This window comes from Euprymna scolopes, chromosome 7 (assembly GCF_053919585.1).
Source record: "Euprymna scolopes isolate OS-2025 chromosome 7, ASM5391958v1, whole genome shotgun sequence".
NCBI lineage: Eukaryota > Metazoa > Mollusca > Cephalopoda > Sepiida > Sepiolidae > Euprymna > Euprymna scolopes.
In genome coordinates, this window is record NC_136488.1 from 23833465 (window position 1) to 23858190 (window position 24726).

Consider the following 24726-nt stretch of genomic DNA (forward strand, 5'->3'; position numbering starts at 1 on the left):
AATTTAAGATATAATGGAAGACAAAGAACGTAATACAGAGTTATTCCCCCTGCCAAACTCGTTTAATAAATTCACAATCGTTTCTACAATTGAATCACATATCGTAAAAATAAACAGTTTATGCTCGTCTTTGTTATATAGTGTGATGTACATATTGAGGACGACATATAACAGAAGATGAGACTTTTGTATAACAGGATATACGGCGACTACAGTGATGACAATTCTTGGGGACTTCATATTTATAGTAGAAGGCTGATATGAATGTGATAAGATGTGAAATAGACAGTTCTTTTTAACATGGAGAGATACATTATCTATGAGAGGATACTGCTAACACTTTGGAAGGGTGTTTCATACAATGTTCATTTAAAAAGACGATAGACAAAACATTACGTTTCGGTGGATGACAAACGAAGACAAAGGCTTACTTATAACATGAAGACATTTATTTCAGCTGAATGAGATGATGATGATGATGATGATGATGATGATGATGATGATGATGATGATGTATTCGAATGCCTTTCAGAATTACATTGTCTTATATCCCTTTCTGGTTCGCTTTGGCTAACTCACTCTTCCAACTCTAACAGTCAACTCCGAACCCTCTAACTTTTCTGACCCTTGACTGACTCTAAGTTAACTGAATATATTGTAATATATCTTTCTTGGTGACATCAGAATCGTGCTCAAACACGTGAATGTTTCTCACATGGATTTACATACACATGTCTCCAACACGTTTTTGGCAAAGTTAATTTTCCTTGTCGGATCTCAGACCTAACTAATTGTATTGTTATTCCTAAAACAATGGACAATGCTCCACATTCCTATCATCGTATCTAAATTGCAATATGTATTCTTTTCAACTCTTGAATATTGGGTTCGATTCTAGCTTTTTCCTTTAATAGATATTATTTTTAATCTCATTTACTTTATTTCTCTAATTACTAGTGATGGGACGATTCCAATATTTTTCCCAATTCCGATACAATTACCAATTCTGTACAAAATTCCTGATTTCAATATAATTACCGATTCTGATTCCAATTCTTTATATCTAATTATTTAACTATAAGATTATTATTTTCCCCGATTTTTGTAAAAACACATGTTAAATATGCAAATTGTTACTAAAGGTCAAAATACATTATGGAGAGTGACAAATCGATTTTAGCTTTACTGATAGTTTAAAATCAATAAATATTTATTATTTTATCATTATTACCAGCAATGAAAGATTTCACAAAACAAATAAAAAAAGACAATTAAAAGAATTGTTTTGCAATCGGAAGATAAGCATCAATTTTTCCGATTCTGATTCCGATACCGGTTCCGATACCCCCAAATCTTCCGATTTTTCCGGTTCTGATTAATCGTCCCAACTAATTACTGAGCGCTGTCCCGTTCCACATATAACAGTCTTGTCCACCAAGTTTCAGTCATGTTATATAACCCTGTTTGAAGGGATACAAGAAAACAACACTGGACTAGTGTAAAGGTAGTAATAAGAAAATACTGAAGTGTGAATTGTTCATCTAGTTGACAAACAACTTTGGTTGGTTCACTGGATATAGGCTTCTGCATTAATGCCTTATCTTCTGGCATTTATTGGGTGCGGATCAGTTCATTCGTAGGTAATGCAGGTAGTTCCACCACAGCAAGTCATGAATGTTCAACAGTCTTGGTTTTATAGCCGTTTATTGGAACCAAAAAAAAGGTTGAACTGCAGTAAGGATTATCTGCAAGCACCAGTGGCGTAACAGATAAATTAGTAAGTAAAACTCACTTCTAAGTGACTTTCTTCTGGATGTTGAAGGTTCAATCCTCAGTGCGGGTGATACTAAGAATACAATTGCAAATGACTTAAGACATCTACTCGATTATGGTTGATGAAACAAGAACATGCTACTCTTGTGAATTAAAGGGTCCCATTCAAAATTCTGTGAAGATTCCAGAGTTCAATAGAAAGATACCTCTTAGTAAAAAAAGGTACACCTTAAGAAGGTCGGAGATTATTACAACTGAAACGCTGTCAGAATAACACTCACGATGAGACTAATAGTTCAAATATTCTAAATAATTGTGAAGTTTATAAACAATGCTATTGTTGATATTTTTAGGGGTTCATCCTATCCAAGAAATGTTCGGTCAAATACGAGGGGCGTGCAATAAGTAATGACCCTGATCCACTTCCAGTTGTCTGATCTAGCTGAAATTTTGCATGTGCAATAATTTATATCTCTGCGGGTTATGTGGCAAATTACAGCTCTGAACTAATTGTGGTTTCTGTTTTACAGGCGTTTGAACTGAGTCAGGTGTGAAATGGAGCCTGTTGAATGTCGAGCAGTGATCCGGTTTTTGTATTTGAAAGGACGCACACCACAGGAGACTTTTGATGAAATGAAAGAAACTTATGATGATAATGCCCCATCATATGACCTTGTAAAACGCTGGCATCGTGAATTCAAACATGAACGGAAGTCTGTGGAACAGACCTGGTTGCCCCGCTTCTGCCATTGATGAGGCATCTGTCCATCAAGTTGAGGCTGCCATTTTGGAAGATCGGTGCATTACTATTCGCCAAATAGCCAAAGATGTCAAGATTAGTACAGAGTCTGTGGAAACTATCATTCATGACCATTTGCATATGCATAAGGTGTCTGCCAGATGGATTCCCAGGTTGCTCACACCATTCCAGAAGCGAGAACGCGTTGAGTGCTCGAGGATGAATTTGGAGATGTGCCAAGAAGATGAGTCAGAGTTTTTCAAAAGACTGATTACACAAGATGAAACCTGGGTCCATCACTATGATCCAGAGACCAAAACCCAGTCAATGCAGTGGAAGCACCTCCAAAGAAGGCAAGGGTGCAGCTCTCTGCTGGCAAGGTCATGCTCACAGTCTTCTGGGACCAGGACGGAGTAGTGATGAAAGATTTCCTGGTAAAGGATACCACAATTACAGGAGCCTATTATGCTTCACTTTTGAGGAAATTAAGGGAAGCTATCAAAATCAAGAGGTGGGGCAAGATCAGCAAAGGTACCCTCCTCCTGCAGGACAACGCTCCAGTCCACGACTCGCATGTCGCCAGATCAGAAGCACGGGCGTGTGGTTATGAAATCCTACTCCATCCTTCCTACTCTCCTGACCTCGCACCCTCTGACTTTCACCTCTTCCCAGCCTTGAAGTTGTTTTTGAAAGGAAAGTGTTTCCCAGATGATGCAGCCTTGATTTCTGAAGTCATGTCGTGGTTAAAGGACCAACCTGGGGTGTTCTACAAAAACGGTCTCCAGAGCTGCATCAAACGATGGGAGAAATGCATAACTCTGGGTGGTTCCTGTGTAGAGAAAGACTAAGAACTGTGCCAAGTTTCGTTGCTCTACTGCTATGGGAAGTGGGTCAGGGGCATTACTTATTGCACGCCCCTCGTAGCAATTGAAAAAATGTAAGTTGATGTTTCTATTTGTCTTCAACAGATTCTATAAATTATCACAATGTGTGTGTGCTCAAAAATAGAAGTAAAACAATTTCAAATGAAAACTTTTGAAAACCAGAAGTAGAAGGAGGTTCTTATTCCACTGTGTTAATTAAAAAACGAGGGATTTCGCGACCGGATTTTCAGTGAGAGTATTTAGCTTATGTGGTCAGAGATTTTTAGCATGTTACAAGGTGCCTTCAATAAGTTTCCAGACTTTTTTGTACAAGAATTTAAAATTGTTGTAGACTCTTGAAAATTCAATATGTTATTGCTATACATCTTATGAGATTACTGATCAATTTTTATAATTTCAGGCTCAAATGAACAACTACAGAAGGAATTGGAATACACCCTACTAAAGCCTGATTGTCACAGCTGGTGAATTTCAAAAATGTAATCTGGACGTGAAGACACTTTAGAAGAACGATATGCAATAAACTTTTTAAAAATGCCACATAAACGTATGGAATGCTTCAGACTGCTTTTGGATCATCTTGCATGAATCGAACATAATTCTTTGCATGGCATAAGAGATTCAAGGAAGCCAAGAAGTCTGTGAGGGATGATGAGAGGTGTGGGAGGAGTAAAGAAGTTAGAACATCAGAGTTGATTGGCCAAACAAAGAATTTCATGGATAAGGACCGTCGGGTGACTATAGAAGACAATAAGTGCACAGTTTGATGTCAGTGTGGTAACTGTTAACACAATTATTCGCAAGGAACTGAAGATGCAGAAGATTTGCGTGAGGTTTGTCCCAAAGGTGCTCCATCCTTGTCACAGACTATTTGACCAACATGGGCATCAAGACAGTTCCTCATCCTCCCTATAATCCAGATTTTGCTCCCTGTGACTTTTGATTATTCTCTAATCTCAAGGAAAACCTTAGAGACTGTCGTTATGAGACAATTGAGGAGATGAAAGAAGCTGTGATGGGGATCATTGACATGCTCACACAAGAGATCTTCTATGGGACCTTCCAGAAGTTATTGGAATGGCACAACAAGTGCATTGCAGCCGGAGGAGATTACTTGGAAGGGGACTAGAGTTCATGTGTGCATTATCAATAAAAGTGCCCATACAAAAACCGTTTGGAAACTTATTGAAGGTGAGAGAATTAGTGGAAGGAAGATGTGGGAAATGAAATAAAGGATCAGTTGATTGATATTAATAGCAGTTATTTTTGTTAAGTGATTTTACAAACAGTATCATCCACCATGTTTTGTGTTCTTCATTGCCACTTGACAAGATCTCCATATTATACCCTGTCGTAAGACACAAGTGCATCTCTGATACAATGATTGCAAAAATGAATCTTCAGGGTGTGTAGACATATTGTGATAATTTCTTTCTTTTTAAATCATCTAATGGCAAACATATTTGTTGAGTCATGTTATTGTTTCAAAAATCCCTTAACCTCTAAAACGAAGCTTTCTAATTTTACCACCAATGCTCCAATCCTCATTTTGCTCCAATTAAAATAAATAGCTCTATCCTCGAGGAAGCTCTATCCTTGAGAACGTTCCTTAGACTGATCTTCTCAGATTAATCTGTTGCTAAATTGGAAGCCTACCATGACTGTAAGCCTATCCTGGATCGACAGGCTCTGCTGCAGATGCTATAGATGTAAGCGGTGCCTGATTGCAAAAGTTCTATTGTCTTCCTCTACCATTTATATTCTTTCTTCCTCCACTGCTGATCTCTCCTCTTCTCACCCCTCTTGGAACTCTTTACAACTCTTCTCTAATGGCTGCCGTCTTCAGCCATTGATTCTCAACCTGTTGTGTTGATGCTACATCGTATCTCCCTTGCAGATACATCCAAAGATAAAGTACTGTTGTCATGTCTGAAAAAGGCATCACTCAAAGCATGCTTTTCTGTTTTGACAGCGTAAAAAAAAAAAAATATCTAGTGAGGAACGATTTTTTTCCTTCCCTACAACCCTTTCTTACAGAAGAGACATTACTAATCTTTCTCTACTCTATCATCATTTCCATGATAGGCGCTCGACTTAGCTCCAATCTCTGGTTCACTCTTTAAAACATCCACAGTAAGAACTCATTTAACAACAACCACCATAATGAATTTTCCTTTCCTACTCTGTGCATGTAAAACTAAACAAAACTTCTGCAGAGAAAGTTTTTTCCAATAATTTGTTATTTGTGGAATACAATACTACAGGTTACTTCTCAGCTGATCTACGATATTATCATTTTTAAGTTCAATGTTAACAAATCTTTTGAGCCGTTCACTTCAATAATCTTTTTTAACTATCGATTCTAATCTTTCCAAGACGTTAATTATCCAATGAACAATTTCATTAACCCTTTATCCTCGAGTGGCTTTTGGACCTTGATAAGCGAGGACACACTAGTAAAAAAAGTAAACAAAAAAAAAAAACTAGTGAAAAAAGACTGCTACTACCATCGTTACAATTGCTAGCGGATCAACTTATCTTTCATTTTCTTTTAATGGAAATCGCTCCAGACAAGGTGTGAAGCTACTTGATGTAAGGAGCTAACAAGAACAAAAGATGATTATCAAAACGACAGGAGATGCCTATTGTCCTTAGTTTTGAAAAGACCAAGCAGTTAGGAGGAAAACAGTCAGCAGGTAGGGGTTTCCACAAATCTGCTAACAAACTGTGTTTCCATTTCTAGAGTATTTTCTTTCACATCCCAAAAGAGATACCAACCACTTATGGTTTAAAACATTTTTCACTTGGCCTTTCATCATTATCATTGGAAGAAAGTTACTACTTCCTACAATCGGTTCGAAACTAAAATTCCTTTCTTACCAAACAAGAAATATTAATGTGCAGCCTATAAACAACTACTTACATTTGTTTTAATTGCTATTTCAGCGGTAAATGAGCAATAGTTACCTGAATGAGATTTATCCTCTGTTATATAAACGTGTAATCTGTTGTGCTCATGCAGGCATGTACACTGTATATACTTACATCACTATAGAGCGGGACGTTTTGAACACAATGCGCATGTGTGCCTTTCAGCCATTTCCATCCAGATCTATTTGGAGTGCAAATATGTATGGTTCCTGTTGAGATATCAACATAACAAGACGTCATATATCTTTGCTTGCCTCTTGTCAGTCACGATGAAAGACTGAGACCAAACACCTGGATTAAATTCTTTTTCTCTAATATATGTCAGCCGTATTAGAATTTATGTCCCCACTTCCTCCTTATTGATGAGTTATTAACTTGTCCCTTTAGGCTGGCAGGATTTCCGGTCTCTGCTGCTTTAGGGGTCATTTGAGGTAGTTTATAAAAACACTCGCATAAGTGTGCCCTCTTTTTTGCCTTTTTTGATCCACCAGCAGGATGTGGTCAAGGCATAGTGGCACATGCCTAAGACGGCAGTCACAGAAATCAGTCTCCTTTCTACTGTTACTGACCTGAATTAAAGGCTCCATTTTACTTGGCTCGAATGTGGATGTGACAAACCCGAGACGGCAATTACCAGTTAGCAATCAATTATCACTGAATTCCTGCTTGGATTGAAACCGACATGAAAAGAGCCAGAATTGAGGGATGAGGAGGCTGTCCTATCAGCAGGCGCAAAGTACTGGGACTGCTGTGTTGCCATTTGGTGAGTGGATCTGGACCATGCAGTAGTCTCTGGTGGGGCCTCTCGATGCCATACTAGTGGGTAATTGTTACGGCTTTACCTTTTCGTGTGCTACAAATAAAAAAAAAATTTTTCCTGTCTTTTTCTCTCTTACTTTCCCTCTCTGTACTGCTCTAACCAAGTATGCCGACCTATTCCACAAATCCCCAAACCTCAACATGAAATATCTCCAGAATAAAAACTCGATTAAACCTAGAACCCCATCTTCCAACGTAGACCCCTACTACCAGGTCTCCTTCTCCAACATCAGAGGTCTATGTTCCAACCTTCCAGAGGTTGAAACCCAATTACAGGAGACGAAACCGGACATATTCTTTCTAAGTGAAACTGGAATAGGGCCGACCACTTCCCTAGATGAGTTCATAATTAACGGATACTCAAATTTAACAGCTAAATCTGACACCCAAGATCGCCATGGGCATGGAATATGTGCCTACATTAAGGATGGCTTCCCGTGTGGCAGAGATATCTCTAGAGAAGATCCTAATTTACCCTATATGTGCTTCAGGGTTGCACTTGCTAACACCACTGCATTTATATTTGCCCTCTATAGGCCCCACAACAGCGGAGTTACTATCTTTAAGAGCATATCTGAGAAAATAGACCAAATACTGTCTTCACATCCCTCGGCTAACATCCACATATGTGGTGACTTCAACGTCCATAACGTGGAATGGCTGACCCATTCAAATAAGACAGATGATGAGGGGAGGTTTTGTCATGATTTTGCCATTGCTTATGATCTCACTCAGATTGTTCGCTAACCCACCCGTGTGCCCAATACACCCGGTCAATATGCAAGCCTCTTAGACCTTTTTCTCTCAACTTCCCCGGAGCTATGTTCATATTCCGTTCATTCTCCTCTAGGATCCTCCGACCACTCTGTCGTATCAGTTAAGATAAAAACGAAATGTAAGAAGCCCCCAGACGTACCCCTCCACCGTACTGTATACCGATACTCTATGGCTGACTGGGAAAGCTTCCGTACATTCATATCTGATTTACCTCTGCACTCCATGTTTAAAAAGGATGTGTCCTCTATAGTATCAGATCTGACCGAATGGTTAATTGCAGGCATAGACCAATTCATACCATCTAAAAAATTCCAACAAAAACCTAACAGCCAGCCATGGTTCTCCCCAGAATGTGCTGCTGCTATCGCGCACAGAAATCACTTTTTCCATAGCTACCAACGTAATAGATGCACTGAGACTAAAGCTGCTTTTAGGTCTGCCAGCAACCACTGTAAAAGAGTAATAAAAAATGCAAGAGAGCTATATGCCCAGTCTGTTAAATCCAAGGTAGCTGATCAGCGGCTTGGATCCCACCAGTTTTGGCAAATAACAAATAGGATCCTGAACAGAAGTGTGCGTTCTATCCCAACCATTATCAATGGACCAGAGGTCATCTCGTCAGCGTCAGACAAGGCCAAACTATTTGCAAAGAACTTTGCAGCTAATTCTACCCTATGCGACGAAGGCCATCAACTCCCCATATTTCCTCCTATAACACAGAACAAGCTAAGTAACATACAAATATCCGTGCATGAGGTCGCCAAGCTAATAAAGAACCTAGATTCCAGTAAAGCAACTGGCCCTGATGGCATCCCAATTATAGTGTTAAAAAAGCTTCAACCAGAACTTGCTCCCATACTTACGAAACTTTAAGCGCTGCCTTAAGGAGAAGTGCTTTCTGACTCCCTGGAAGACCTCATCAGTTTGCCCTGTATTTAAGAATTCAGGTGATAAGTCATCTCCCTCTCAATACAGACCTATAAGTCTCCTGTGTGTTATGAGTAAGTTGCTGGAATCCATATTAAATAGAGAAATAGTCAACCACCTCAGCAGGAATAACCTTCTTAGTAACACACAATATGGTTTCCGCTCTGCAAGATCTACCGCAGATGTGCTGACGGTTATATCCCACAGGATTAGTGAATCTCTTGACAAAGGTTTCCTTTCTAGGGCAATTGCTCTCGACATATCAAAGGCCTTCGACAAGGTATGGCATAAGGGTCTACTTCACAAGATTTCCAGCTACGGTATAACTGGAAATGTTTTCTCAATCATTAAATCATTTCTCTCCGATAGGCTCATAAGAGTAGTGGTAGATGGACAAAAATCGGAGGCCTGCAATATAAATGCTGGGGTCCCTCAGGGGTCAATCCTGGGCCCAACTCTCTTCCTGATCTACATCAATGACCTCCCTAAACACATACTTAAATCATTCGTTGACATCTATGCTGATGATACGACCATCTACGGCAACACATCAAAGGCTGTAAATGACAAAGTTCTCTCTGATTCTCTCTCCTTTGATCTCGAGCGCGTGGTTCAGTGGGGGAAGATGTGGCTGGTTACCTTTAATGCATCCAAAACCAAACTCCTATCCTTACATCATCAACGCTCTGATCCCCAGCTGGCATCAATTGTGATGGATGGCTCTCGTCTGGGTGAGGCCCCGTGTTTTGAGAAGCTTCTGGATTTGATCTTTACTCCTGATCTGAAATGGAACACATACATCAAGTCTGTTGCCAAGGTCGCTGGAAAGATGGTGGGATCCTTCTACCGCTCCAGAAGATATCTCACTACGGACGCAATTCTCTAGCTATATAAAAGCCAAGTACGTCCAAGGATGGAATACTGTTGCCATATCTGGGCAGGAGCTGCTAAAAACAGCCTATCCTGCCTTGACAGAGTACAAAATAGACTTCGTGGCTTAGTGGGGGATGCCCTTTTCTCTACCCTGCAACCTCTCTCCCACAGAAGAGACGTTGCGAGCCTGTCCTTGTTTTATCGTTATTTCCATGGCAGATGCTCGTCTGAACTCCAATCTCTGGTCCCCTCTCGCCAATCTTTCACGAAAAACACCCGTCTAGCTGAATCCACTGTGAAAAATTTCCCCCACTCTATATCTGTGCCTAAATACAAAACGCAGATTCCATGAACAAAGCTTCTTTCTTAGAACTGCACGCCTGTGGAACTCTGTTCCGTCTGCCTGCTTCCCTCCGGACTACAACTTGGTTGTCTTCAAGTCCAATGTTAACAAATTCCTAATGAACCGCCCCCTTAAGTAAACATATCAGCAAATCTCCTCACTAACGTAATGTACTTGCAATAACCCTTATCCCTGAGTGGCTTCCGGGCCTTGATAAATGGTGATCACTATGTAAAAAAAAAAAAAAAAAAATGTATCGCTTGTTAAGCGAACTTTTCAAAGCACAATTTTTTGTAAATCTTCTTTTCTGTAAAATTAACTTTTTCTTGTATCATCCATTTGTTCACACAGTAAAATTGCTTTAAATATTGTACACACTTGCCGTGTTCCTTCTCGCAAACCAACTATCGCCATATTTTTGTTTAAGAGCTTATCCTCGATTTGTTACTGCATTCTCATGTGTGAGAATTGAACATTTTCCAGGGTAAGATTAATCTCAATAACTGAACCAATGTCTTATGAAACTGTTGGACTTGTAGAGATGATATTTGTTTTTTTTTAACTACAATTCTGATAACCTTTTTTCTTCCTCATCTCAAGCAGATGAATGCAGACACTACTGCAAAATGGCTATTCGTACTATTAGGATTCATCGGACTACTGTTCTCATCTTGGGTGAACAGTAGTCCAATGAGTCCAAATAATACGAATAACCAATCCTCATCTCAAAAATTCAGAAACGTCAAAAATGGCTATCTCTAATAAGAATCTTATCAGCCCAACTTCCAAAAGCGCTTATATTGTTAAAAAGATACATTTAAGTAATAACTGATGATAACGATTGAAATTTATTTTATTTTATATAAAGAAAACATACTGTAAGTCTATATAAATAATTGGTTAGTAAGAATCAAATAGCGATTTGTCATATGTAATCCTATTTAGGGCTAATATCGACAATCTGACTGACTTAGCTTTATATTTTAGCTATAAGAACGATTTGGTATTCTCAGTTACTTTAATCTATTACTTTAAGGAAATAACAAGCAAGTATAAAGAACAGCAATATTTAATAATTTATAAATACATACAAGTAATCAATTTTTACCTTCCCATTTTTATTTTTTATGTACATTTCTAATAGACTTTTTATACAGAACTGTTGCTTATATGTGTAAAGTATTTTACTTGAATAAGTGATTGCAGTAACAATTATGGAGTCATAAACATATGTTAATTTTATTGTACAGAGTGGGACGATAAAATTGTTGCCTAAAAGAAAACAACACTACAGCTTTCTTTTAAAACTTTTATTATTATATAGTAGAGCTGTCATCTATTCAATGTAGTTGCCTTAAGTCTCGATTACCGCTTTGATACGGGTCTGGAACTGGGAGCATGTCTTTTCCACAAGCGCCAGCAGGAGCTCGGCAAATACTCGGTGGATAGTGGCGATCAGGCTAGCTTTGGTGTTGTAGGAGGTCATGTTGGTGATGTTTTCAATGTATGATCAAACGAAGTAGTCAACAGGGTTCAGATTGGAGGAGATTGGGAGGGGGCTAGCGAGAGAAGTATACAAAGTCGTAGAACTCATTCTGAAGCCAAGTTTGGGTCTCTTTGGACTTGTGGGCCAACAAGAACTTCTGCTGCCACACCCAGGATCTGCCAGTGGCCACCTGATTGCACCAAGAGATTACCACACTCTTCAGCCCATCCAGGTACACTTATGTGTTGACTTTCAAGCCGACTTCAAAGATGTGAGGTAGAATAATGTGGTCCTCATGTGAAACAACACCAAAGACCATCACCATGGCCGGAAACTGTGTTTTCATCACCCTGGCCACGTCCTTGTGATTCGTGGCAATCCAGCGATGCATTTTGAGGGTGTTAGCAATGGTCCTGTTATCATAACTTGGATCGGTAGAGAGCACGAGTTGTACAGCAGCATATTGCCAATCTTTCATTATGTCACTTTCAAACATGATGGAAGGCTCCTATTACTTTTGGAATTTGTACAGAACTGGCCAACTAGTAGATGGTTAGCAACAAAAAAAGAAACCCGATTTTCATCAAATGGATATGGAATCATGTAGTAGATGATGACTTTTTGTCCTTCCTGCAACCTCTTCTCCACAAAAGAGACAGTGCGAGCCTGTCTCTGCTCTATCATTATTTTCATAGCAAGTGCTCGTCTGAGCTCCAATCTATGGTCTCTCTTGCCAAACTTTCACAAAAACACTCGATTAAGTACAACCACTATCAATAATTTCCTCTACTCTCTATCTAAACGTTTCCATGAATAAAGCTTCTTTCCTATGTTCCACTGGCCTGCTTCCCAGCCGACTACAATATGGTAGCCTTCAAGTCCAATATGTGAGTTGTCCCCTTAAATAATCCAAATTCTACCCAATCTACACCATTAATGCTTACTACACTAACACCTTACATTCATTAACTTATCCTCGAGTGGCATTCGGGCCTTGATAAGTAGTGACTCCCTTGTAAAAAAATATTGGGGAAACCAATGCTAACAATAGAATCATCTAATTCATAAGATATAAATGAATGCATGCCCTCTATTATGCTACATCACAATGTTATACTTTAATAAATGAGCTGAAGTAAGCCTTATATAATGACGTAAGAATATCATTATTTACTAGTCTACCCATTGGCCCTTAAAGGGTAAGATGAAAAATATTCCAAATAAAAACTGATTTTGAGATCATATTGTCTTTTATTGTTTTAAGAAAACATTTTTTAAGTGATGAGTGAAAAAAATAAAACTCAGGAAACCTCCAGAGCATTACTGCAAACACTAATTAAAATTAAGGAGGCCCTACTATGATCACTACTAAAATTAAATTTTTTTACAGCCCCCTCTTTGAAGAGAAAATATTTTTTAAGTAAGACCTGAAAAAAAAATCGTCAGAATCCACAGGAGCACTACTAAAAGCAGTAAATATGGTTATAAATATGATTATAGTTATATATTGCATATTTATATTTAAATCAATTTTTTTAACTCAACGGAATTAAATTACATTTATTTGAAGGAAAACACGTTAAAATAAGTTAAAACAAAAACATATTGTTGATCTTGTGTATGCTTTGAATAGCAGCAATGACTTTGAATATCGGACTTAAGACAGGGCGCCCATGAAATAGGTAAGGCGACGAATTTTTTGAAATCGGAAGTCAGAAACCAGGTGGACGGTTTAAACTCCCAAGCAAGAAAGCTGATCTGAGTTTTATAATTATATAGATGTGATCTTTTTTTCTTTGTATATACATTTTTATTGGCTGTATATGGAAATGTATATAAAAAGAAAAAAGATAAAATAAATAATGATAAAATGTGGAATAACAATGATAAACAAAAAGAATTATTTTTTTCTTTTAAACAATTGAATGTAACAAAAAGAAAGAAAGACAACTATTGGAATGTACTTACCAAACAAACAAAAGAGATTCATATTCGTTAGTGTCATAAACACCGGCCAAAGTTTGACGTGTTGTTACAAAGGGTTCAAAGGTTATTGATGACATGGCAATGATAAACAACATCATTCCAGCAAGGATACTTCATAGTTAAAAAGAAAATAGAAACAAAAACATTATATATATATATATATATATATATATATATATATATATATATATATATATATATATATATATATATTTAAATAAGGGAGTAGTCACCAACAATGTGTATTTTTTAACATTATTTTATTATTCCGTGTCTTGGTTTTTCATTGAGAATTATGTTTGGATCATTGTAATAATGTTTTTAAGTCATTGAAATTGTTTACGCGCGTTTCAGACGGGTTGTGATGCGTCCTCGTCAGAAAGTATTTTCAAAATAACTACTTCATTTACTTACACAAAATTAATATACGAAAGTATAGATTTATGCGTAAACTTTAAGTATTTACTTCAAAAGTGCTCAATACGTAGGTAGAGCTAGTTAGTAATTTATAAAATATATATGGCGATTAAGCTACACTGAATATTCGGCGTTTCATCCACTCTAGGATTCGTTATGCGCATAAGTCTGACGAATCCTAGAGTGGATGAAACGCCGAATATTCAGTGTAGCTTAATCGCCATATATATTTTACAAATTACTATATATATATATATATATATATATATATATATATATATATATATATATATATATATATATATAACTACTTCATTTACTCACATAAAATTAATATACGAAAGTATAAATTTATGCGTAAACTGTAAGTATTTACTTCAAAAGTGCTCAATACGTAGGTAGAGCTAGTTTATAAAATATATATGGCGATTAAGCTACAGACTCTGCAACAGCTGGGCCGATTTTTATGAAATTTCACACAAATGTGCTTTATGTATCTGGTAGTGTTCTTAGATAGGTTTTGTGTTGAAATGTCTTCAATAAGTATTGATAATCGATAATTGAAAAACTCCCATGAAAGAAGGAACAGGCGATTTTGACAAAAGTTAACGCCTTTTACAGCCTAACATCACGTGATTTTAGAAGTTTTATTATCGCACAAGCAGAAAAGCCCGGCATATAAAATCAGATCAAATAACCTACTGTTGATTTTATATGTGTGGTCTTACTGCTTGTGCAGTGATAATAACTTGAATTTAAGCTTAAAATGAAAAAGTCAAGTATCATGGTTCAGTTGTGCTTTAATCAGAAACATTCATTTCAAATGTGCTATTATCATATCAAAGAACCTACTGTTGATTTTATATGTCGGGCCTTTTGGCTTGTGTGATAATAAAACCTTTCAAATGCACTTGTGTAAGGTGTTAACTTTGGTCCAAATTGTCTGTTCCTTCTTTCATTGAATTATTTTGATTATCGATTATCGATACTTATTAAATACATTCCGATACAGAATCTAAGAACATTGCCATGTGACATTTCATAAAAATCGACCCAGATGTCCATAAGGAACAGACTCACACACACACACACACACACACACACACACACACACACACACACACACACACACCACACACACACACACACACACAAGGTTTCTTTTATATATTTTAAAGCTCCCCCCTATTTGGGTAGAGCACTGTCGTAAATAATTCTCACTCGCTACTTAATTGGATTAAAAATGCGAAATTCACGGTTTGTTTACAAACAGGCGGTTTGAGCACTGTACAAGGTGCGGACGGATGTTTGTTTAAATAGACATTCGGCGAGTTATTTGCGGGCGTCGCTTCTGTGGTTGAGAGGTAGAGCTGCCGACTGTCAACACGACAGTTCTTGGTTTGATCCTTGGCTTGGGAGAGGGGCTAGTCTAATGGCACTGATGAGTTGTGATACAACAAAACAGGACTGTATGTCGATGACTACAAAATATATATGTGTGTGCGTGTGTGTGGGTAATTTTTTACTTTCTTTAGGTAAATATATTAATATCTTGCTATGATGTGCAGACCGTTTTGATCATTATTGATCTCTTCAGGCGAGAAAAAATTTTGATAATTAAAAAAAGTCCAGAACTGTTTTATAATTTTAGAGGAGAAAATATTTTACTATGTCTAATGTGTAGCATGGTTTAAAGGTCTCATCGTAGCAAAATATGACTATATTTACATAAAGAAAATAAAAAAAATTATAAATTTTCTCTCTTTGATTGAGCACTATCAACGACCTTTCTTGGAATTCAATGATTCTAATCTTTTGAATATTTTCAACCTGGAATATTTGTATATATATATATATATATATATATATATATATATATATATATATATATATATATATATATATATATATTCCAGGTTGAATATATATATATATATATATATATATATATATATATATATATATATATATATATATATACGTTTTATTTTTTATTGCCGTATTTTTCTGTTAAGTTACATTATTGTTTCGGCTACACAACCGTTTTTTTTTTCCGGCATGTAGCTTCCTCAGACTTTTATAGAAATGTTCGCTTATGGTGGAATGATAAGTGAACATTTCTGTAAAAGTCTGAGGAAGCTACATGACGGCAAAAAAACGGTCGTGTAGCCGAAACAATAATGTAACTTAACAGAAAAATACGATAATAAAAAATAAAACGCATATTTGCTCTACAACAATATTGAGCACTCTCTTCAGGTTTTTATTAATTACCATTTCTACTAAATATATATATATATATATACATATATATATGCATATATATATGCATATATATATGCATACATATATATATATATATATATATATATATAAAGCTGAATGTCTGTGTATGTATGTGTGTGTGTGTGTGTCTGGTCACGAATAGGCTCCTATATGGTTGACTATTTTAAAAAACTGATTACATGTAATGATAGAAGATGTATCGAGACACAGGAATGGGTATGTTTGATCTGGCAGAACAGTGGTTCATTGTGGGGTCTGCGTTTGCGTCTGGTCCACAAAGTATGGAAATAAAAAATTAAAAAATTTAAAAAAAAACATTTACAAGTGTTTTTGATATAGATGTACATAAGAATACTTTGATAAGTTTTAACTTAAATAGGGATGGTATAATAAAATTGTGGGGTCTGCGTTCGCGCCTGGCCTCTATAGAATGGAAATAGGCACAAACTTTAATAAAGACTTTTCATATCTATCTGCGTAAGTATACTTTGATAATTATGTTTCAGTTTGAAGAAATATGGTATAATAAAATTATGGGGTGTTCGTTCGCGCCTGACCTCCATAGAATGGAAATATGTCACAAAGTTTAACAAGTTTTTTTAATATAGATCCACAGAATATTGTGATAAGTGTTTCGGTGTGAACAGGTATGGTATAATAAATTATGAGGTTTATCTATTTTATTTTTACTTTCATCATATTTTGCTTTGGTTTTGATACCCCCAAATTCGAAGCTATCTCTTTATAACCCTTCCTTTTCATAACCTATCATACTTTCATAAATCAGAGTCCATTTTCTGTAGGCTGTTTTTGAACCCAGTCAACGACGGGTACTTTTGCTAGTATATATATATATAAAATGTTACCTCGTATTTGTTTATTACTACTTATCATTTGCGACCATAGTGAAGATGATGGAGTTTGGTAAACAAATCTTTTCCATAAGGTTGTTAATGTGTGCACATACCACTACACACATTAGAAAGCATGGGGACTGACCTGACCCCTTACCTCCCTACCTATATACAACGTCTTGGTAGTCCCAAATGTTCACCCATCTAAATAAAATTCAGTGATCTGATGAGAACAGGTGTGTTAATGTGGTTGCGCCATATACTACTACTACTACTACTACTACTACTACTACTAAAATAAATTTACTGATGATTTCACTATATTAACATTTAACCTCAAAATAAAACACAAAAATAAAACACAGTATAACTTAACTTTTGGTAAATGAACGAAAATCACTGTGGATTCTGTTTAATCATTTGGCCACAACAATTATCAATTTTGATAAAATTTGTATTGGATATCAATTTCTGATGAAATTAAGATTACTTTCAAATGTTTGATTATAGGACGAATATCTGTCACAATTTATTTATTATTTTTATAATTAGAATAAATAAATAAATAAATAAATAAAACACAACAATTTAAAATAATTCTGACCTTTAGAATGAAGTCCAATTTGGTAGGGAAAATTGAAAACAAAATTATTAAAACAAAACTGTATGTATCTCTGAAAAAAAAAGAACCCGACCTCATTTATAATTGTGTACATTTTCTTCTCGTAGATTGCATTATGGATCATTCAAAGCCAATGAAAATACTCAAAATAGGATTGACCATATAGAGAAAGTGTATCTTATTAATTGTTATCCCAGTATCAATGGATAGAGTAAGAGTACACCCCTCCCCATTATTTATGACAAAAGAAAGTCAAATATTGATCAAAACTAAATATTAAAATCAATAAAATCTACTGAAAATACAATTTTTGTTTATTGAACCACAGTTCAATAATTAGCCTAGATTACTGTCGAAACAAGTTTTATTTACTTTTATTATTAAAGCTATTCCGGTCAAAGAAATAGTGGAAATTATCACTTTACTTTGTATATATGATTACTGAAAACTTTTTTGTTCGTATGTATTAGTATATCTGAACAATCTAGGTTTCACTATACAACAGATAAGACCCTTGCAGGTACTATGACTGTTACATATTAAGGACCCTATGTCAATAGTGATTAAGTTAGCTAGTGTGAATTTTGACAAGAGACACATTAAATAAATGATGATAAACGAGATCTGTAAAACATTTCCCAGGGTTGAATGAAAGATAGGTGACAAGGCAAGGGCAGAAATCAAATGTTGTGAACAAAACAGGAGTTGAACAATATGATATGTCGAATGACGTCACATTTTCGAGCAAGAGAAAACTAAGGTTTTAAGATCAGTTTTATCTGGGAAGCCATGCAAACGAGACACGCCAATAATGTGGAATAATCTAAGCTGAATATTACCCTAAGGTTCTCTCCATGTACATCATTCATTTCTTAAGTTAAAAAGTTAAGTTTAAGAAGTAAATAATTATTAACATTAGTCTCTCTTTCTTAAATCTCTCTCTCTCTTAAGTCCATTCTCTCCAAGTAAAACCTTGAAGAAACACAACGAAGGTCTCTTTGTGTCTTTCCTGCATAACAGGAGTTTTATTCATCTAGCGATACTGATGACGAATCATGGCTAGAAGGAAAGAAGATGAAGCGAATCATGCAATGAACACTTGATGAGGTAGTGACCATGAAAAAAGTGGAAAGTGCATAAAAGACCAGCATGTATAAACACCGCCATGCATGTATGTATGTATAACGTCGTTTATTTGGTTTATTGATTACTCATTAATGAAAACATTATACAACTCCAGGTCAGAGTGAATCTGAGCATAATGACAATTAAGGGATGGCTTCACAATCCTGAGAGCTCTGTGGAACTTTGCCAAAGAATGCAGTTTCATATCATGCCCAAATTTGATCAATAAACTAGGATTATTTTAATAATGAATACTTTAAAAAAGTCACATCGATTTGGATAATAATTCTATTAATTAGAAAAATATTGTGCCTGAGCAGAGAGGTACATTTCAAATTACCAGGGGACATATGCTTGATCATCATTAGTTTCATAATAAATCCACCACTGACTCTATTAAATCACTTTGCTCTCCTCACTTTATGAATTTTGGAGGATTAAAAGTGGACGTTGGGTTTACTTTCGGCAGCCTCGTTACTTTTGCTTTTCTTATTTAGTCCTCGAATCCCAAATATACCATCCAACTGTTAGAATATCCAAAATATCTGACCCCCAACTCCATTCAGACTTTGTGTTGATTCTTCAGAGATAAAAAATCTGACTCTGACTGACTCATAGTATTCCGGCTCTTTCTAAAACCTCTGACTCTGCAACTGGCTAAAATTAACGCTGTTTATATTTATTATATATAGAAAGTGGACGTTGTTTTTTTTGTTTTGTTTTTTTTTGGTTTTTTTTTACATAGGAATCACCACTTATCAAGGCCAAGAAGCCACTCGAGGATAAGGGTTAAAGAGTATTCAGTAGAAATTGGACAATATAGTAATCGTTAGTAATGGAAATTTGGTAAATTTGTTAACAAGTGGAATGGCTCATCAAGAACTTGTTTACGTTAAACTTAAAGACAACCATATTGTAGTCAACTGGAAAGCAGAAAAACAGAAGACAATTCCACATGCGTGCAATTCTAGGAAAGAAGCTTTGTTTATGGAATCCACGTTTAGGTTTAGGCACAGATAACGAGTGGGGGGGGAATTATTGATAGCGTTTTCAGCTAGACGAGTGTTTCTTGTGAAAGTTTGACGAGAGGGGATCATACACTGAAGCTCAGTCGAACACTTTCCATGAAAATAACGATACAGCAGAGACAAACTCATTTTCTTTTCTTATTTAGTCCTTGCATTCCATAAGCGATGTTTCTGACAAAGGGGAAAGAATTGCTATTTTCTAGGTCAGAACATAACATTAGCGTTGGATAGATTTTGACCTTGAAGTGGTATTTTTTAGCACCTTATATGAAGTGGCTTTATGCCTTGTTTGGAGCGATTTTGCTGCAAAAATTTTTTTTTTAAATCTGTTTTGTCAGTGATCAAGACCAATTATTGAACAGTGCTTCAATAAACAAAAATTTTATTTTCAGTTGATGTTTTTCCTTTGGAGACCGATTAATTACCTGATGACGTTGTTGCTTGCTGGTATCAATATACTATATCGCACAATTTTAATGGGAGGTGATGCGAACGCTGAGATGCGGGTGAGGATTCCTGTGCATGCCCATGTGTCGAAAGCATTCTGGCCCATGGCACCAATCCACAAGTGTACGTTTGCCAATGATTCTGTTATAAGGTAAATAAAAAGAGAATAGAAAAATTAACAGACATATGTTTCTTCAAGAAATGTTCGTATCTAATAAAGCCTCATGTATGTATGAATATTTATAATAGAAAATTAAACCAAAACAATGATGCAATTTTAAAATGAATAAAATTATTTATTAATTATTTATATATATTTTTTAATGTATTGAGACTTCCGATATAAGAATATCTGGTTCTTCTTCGTCATAAGAGCGAAATTTGAAAATCAAAATATTGAATTTCAAGCAAAACCAATGGTATCTACTTAGTATCTGCAAGGAGTGTGAAGCCCATTCAGCAGCTCACCTCTTACTGATGAAATATTCACCAAAGTGTCCCTGCATATCATTCAGAAAAAATATGAGAAAAAATCGAGCACTAAAAGGAAACATTATAGCAGGTGCTCCTAATATATATATATATATATATATATATATATATATATATATATATATATATATATATATATATAGAGAGAGAGAGAGAGAGAGACTTGTATGTAATATACTGAGTTTGTGTAATTCAGTAAAATGATGCCCTTAGGAGATCGGGATACAATGGAAAAATTGAATATAATAGGACCAATAATAGTAACTACAAACCTAGCTGCGTAATCTCGTATAACATGGCAATGAGAGCTAGAAAAAAAAACAAAGATCAATAAGGGAAACGTTGAAAATGATCAAAAGAATAGGAACGGTGGGGGAAATAATAACAGCAGAACAGGTAAAAATGACGGTGGTATCATTAATAAGAGAAATAGACGCAAGAGACAGGTTTGGTTCAATCCACCATTCAGCGAGCATATCAAAAATGATATACCTAAAGAATTCTATAGAATAATAGACCAAAACTTCCCCCCGGATAATAAATTAAGCAAAATAATAAATAGAAACTCTGTAAAATTACCTTTCTCAACGTCCAGAAACTTAACTAACACTATAATCAGCTCCAATAATAGATAAATCAGCAAAATAAGGAACAATAGCGAACTAGCATCAAACAAAAGTATCCTAAGCAGAAAATGTAATTGCAGAATACCTGGGAATTGTCCATTGGATGGGAAATGTCTAACCTCGGAAATAGTGTATAAATGAGAGATAAAAACCGACAACACTAAAAAGATTTATCTGGGAGCCACGGGAACAGTGTTTAAGGACAGATACAGAAACCACGTAGTATCATTTAAAAAGGAACCTGATATAGAAACTAATAGGGATGGCGTAAACGATAGCAGGGAGGCGGGGTACAAAAATCAGGATTAAAAATAAAAATAAAAATAAAAAGAGGAATACAACTGCATTAGGTGATTGGGGCAGGGAATTTAACAGAAATAATGAAGATTTTAAATTAAAATGGTCAGTAGTGGACAGGGGGAGGAAGTACAGCCCCGGGAAATCAAAAGGTGCAATCTATGTTTATTGGAAGCTTTCTACATAGTGAATTCCAAAGAGGAAATTTTGATTAAAAGACTAGATGCCATACAGGGATGTCTTCACAGGAATAGATTTCTGCTATCACGCCTTAAATGTAACTGAGGTATAACTTTTTACAACAATAAGGATCATCGGATGCCAGGATTAAATTTTAATGTAGAGTTAAATAGCTAGAAATATTATAATCTAAATGAAGGATCAAAATCTAACATGCGAATATAGTTTCTATTATTCTAAACCGGGTAAGAAATATAAATAAAGTATAAAGCTCATCTAAGAATGGAATTTTTTCCATAACGGTGAGCATTTTTATATTCAGTTGTAGCAGTATTGATGGTGAAATAAGTGATACCCTCTTCAAATCAATAAAACAACTTAACAATAAACTAGTTATTATTAAAAATTAAATTAGCAATTTGGGGGCTGAAAATTAATTTAATTGATCTTGTCATCTGACATCTTAAGTTGGTAGAATCCATGCTGATTTACTTATTCACTTACTTTACTCCTTGTTCTAAATGTTTTTACCTATAAATGCAGGAGTAGACATCTTCTCATCGGAGTGAAACACATTTGTAGCTATTGGGTGGTTTTGCTGTCAGAATAATAATTAGAGGATATATACTATTTAAAACGAAATACACTTTTTGTTGCCATCACCACCTTTTTTGAAGTCTTGATTTTGCTTTCACAGTATTGTATGTATTATTTTAATAAACAGAATTAAAAAAAAAAAGGATTGTTTTTTAATTGTCGTAATACATCAACTTTGAACTTTTAACTACAGAAGATATAATTAAAAACAATTCCCATTTGTTTATGAATAAATAAATAAATAAACGAACAAATAAACGAACAAATAAATTAAGTTATGCTTTTTTGTTGCTTGAATGTGGTGTTAGAAATTTGTGAAAATACCTAGAATTGTTTTTTACTCGCATTCACCCCTAACAAGACATATCGCCAGTTGGACGTAAGGGGCTAATATTTGGGACCATGCCTAGGAAAGATTTACAAGATGTTGGTTTACATTACATTTAAACTTTAGCATATCAGTACAGTTAGGGGAGCAAGTAGTAGGAAGGAAATTCCAAAGTTTAGCAGTTTGAGGGAAGAAACTATTAAAGTAGAAAGCTTTCTGGCATTTAGGAACTTTAACAATGAAAGGGTGTGATTTTGTTGCTAAGCGAGTTTGTCTGGGATATGCACGTCGAGGGGGCACAAGTGCAATGAGTTCATCAGAACACATTCTATTAAAATATGTGTAAAATAGGCACAATGATGCAACAGTGATGTTATCCAGAGAATTATGTTTTGGTGTAGGCAGCAATGACTGTTTGAATGAAAATGTATTTTTAAAACAAATTCTTATTAATTCTTAAATTTACTAAATAATCAATATATTATCAGCTCTGATGGAATATATACTATTGAGCTACTATCCCAACTTTTGTGCGATTTTAAAGAAGTCCATATAACTAATATTATGTGCCTCACGGATGCAAAATCAAGTAAATACATTGATTTTAACATCAATACGTTGTTAAAGCAAAACAAATTATTTTAATACTATTATTATGTACCCATTAATTCATTAATTTATGTTTGATTTTGTTTGAATTCGTGTTTTGACCCATGACGTGGATCATAAATCTATGACGTCACAACAAAGCTAAAATTATTTTTTAAAGCTAATATTTTAAGCTTTATTTATATGCGGTATAATCATGTTGACACACTGGTTCCCGATGGATCACTGTAGTTAAGCAACGTTGAACCTGGTCAGTACTAAATGGGTGACCATTTGAGACTTCCAGATGCTGTATGTGCTCTCCACTTATCTCAGCATTGTTTCCAGTCGTTCTGGACTTCTCCTTGCCACTGGACTCAAACTGCCGATTCAGGAGTAGTGTGGTTGAGATTGCACAACCCTTGCCTCACAATTATATGCACAGCTGCCCGTACAGGGGGTATCCTTTGTCTTTTGAAACTGAACAAAGGCATCGAAATTCATACAAAAGTCTAAATATAGCTTAGTTGGTGGAATGTCAGATTAAAAATTTCAAGGTTTCGATTTTTAGTCATAGCATTCGCTTTCTTAGTTGGAAATTTATCATTTATTATGTAATATTTCTCATTTTTCAGACAGTTTTGATTATTGTTTGTTTAAAATCTGGACGCTTTTATATGCCTCAGTTAAAATTATATTTAAATTTCTTGAATTAGTGAAGCGTCTCGTGTGTGTGTGTGTGTGTGTGTGTGTGTGTGTGTGTGTGTGTGTGTGTGTGTGTGTGTGTGTATATACACGTTTTCTAACGTATTTGGGACGTGGCTAAAATAAATAAAATAAATGTACAATGGTTTTAAAAGTGTGATTTACAATATTGTATAGAATTTACAGTTTTTTTTATATTAATTATTTATAACTTTACATTACAATAGATATATATAGGTATACACGTAACTATGTGTGTATACACATACATACATACATACATACATACATACATACATACATGCATACATACATATATTGAATAGTCACGTACCAAGGCACTTCAGAATGTTACTACTATTTTCAAAATTTACATAATTTATTTTTGGTTGTTTAGTTTTTATATAAAGTGCTTCCAATATTTTTAATCTTTTAACGTTTGAATCCATATGGAGGATTTTTGTATTTTCCACTAAGATCTTTCTAAACTGAGAATGTGGGCAGCCATGTTGTTTTAGGTGTTGGAAAATTGAGCTTGTTCGGCAATGTATTAGTCGGGTGTCCAATGTAGCTGTTGGTGTTGGAGATGTATTCTC

General features: G+C 35.4%; 1 protein-coding gene across 1 annotated transcript in view; it reads right to left on the minus strand.

Annotated features, from left to right (window-relative positions):
* Positions 1–24726, minus strand: part of LOC145279647 (putative sodium-dependent transporter YocR) — a 79907-nt gene that overhangs the window by 15842 nt on the left and 39339 nt on the right. Inside the window, exons 7-8 of the mRNA XM_080130877.1 lie at positions 20296–20458; positions 13521–13649 (exon numbers count right to left, since the gene is read on the minus strand). Of these exons, the coding sequence (XP_079987003.1) occupies positions 13521–13649; positions 20296–20458 (292 nt within the window). The remainder of the gene's footprint in view (positions 1–13520; positions 13650–20295; positions 20459–24726) is intronic.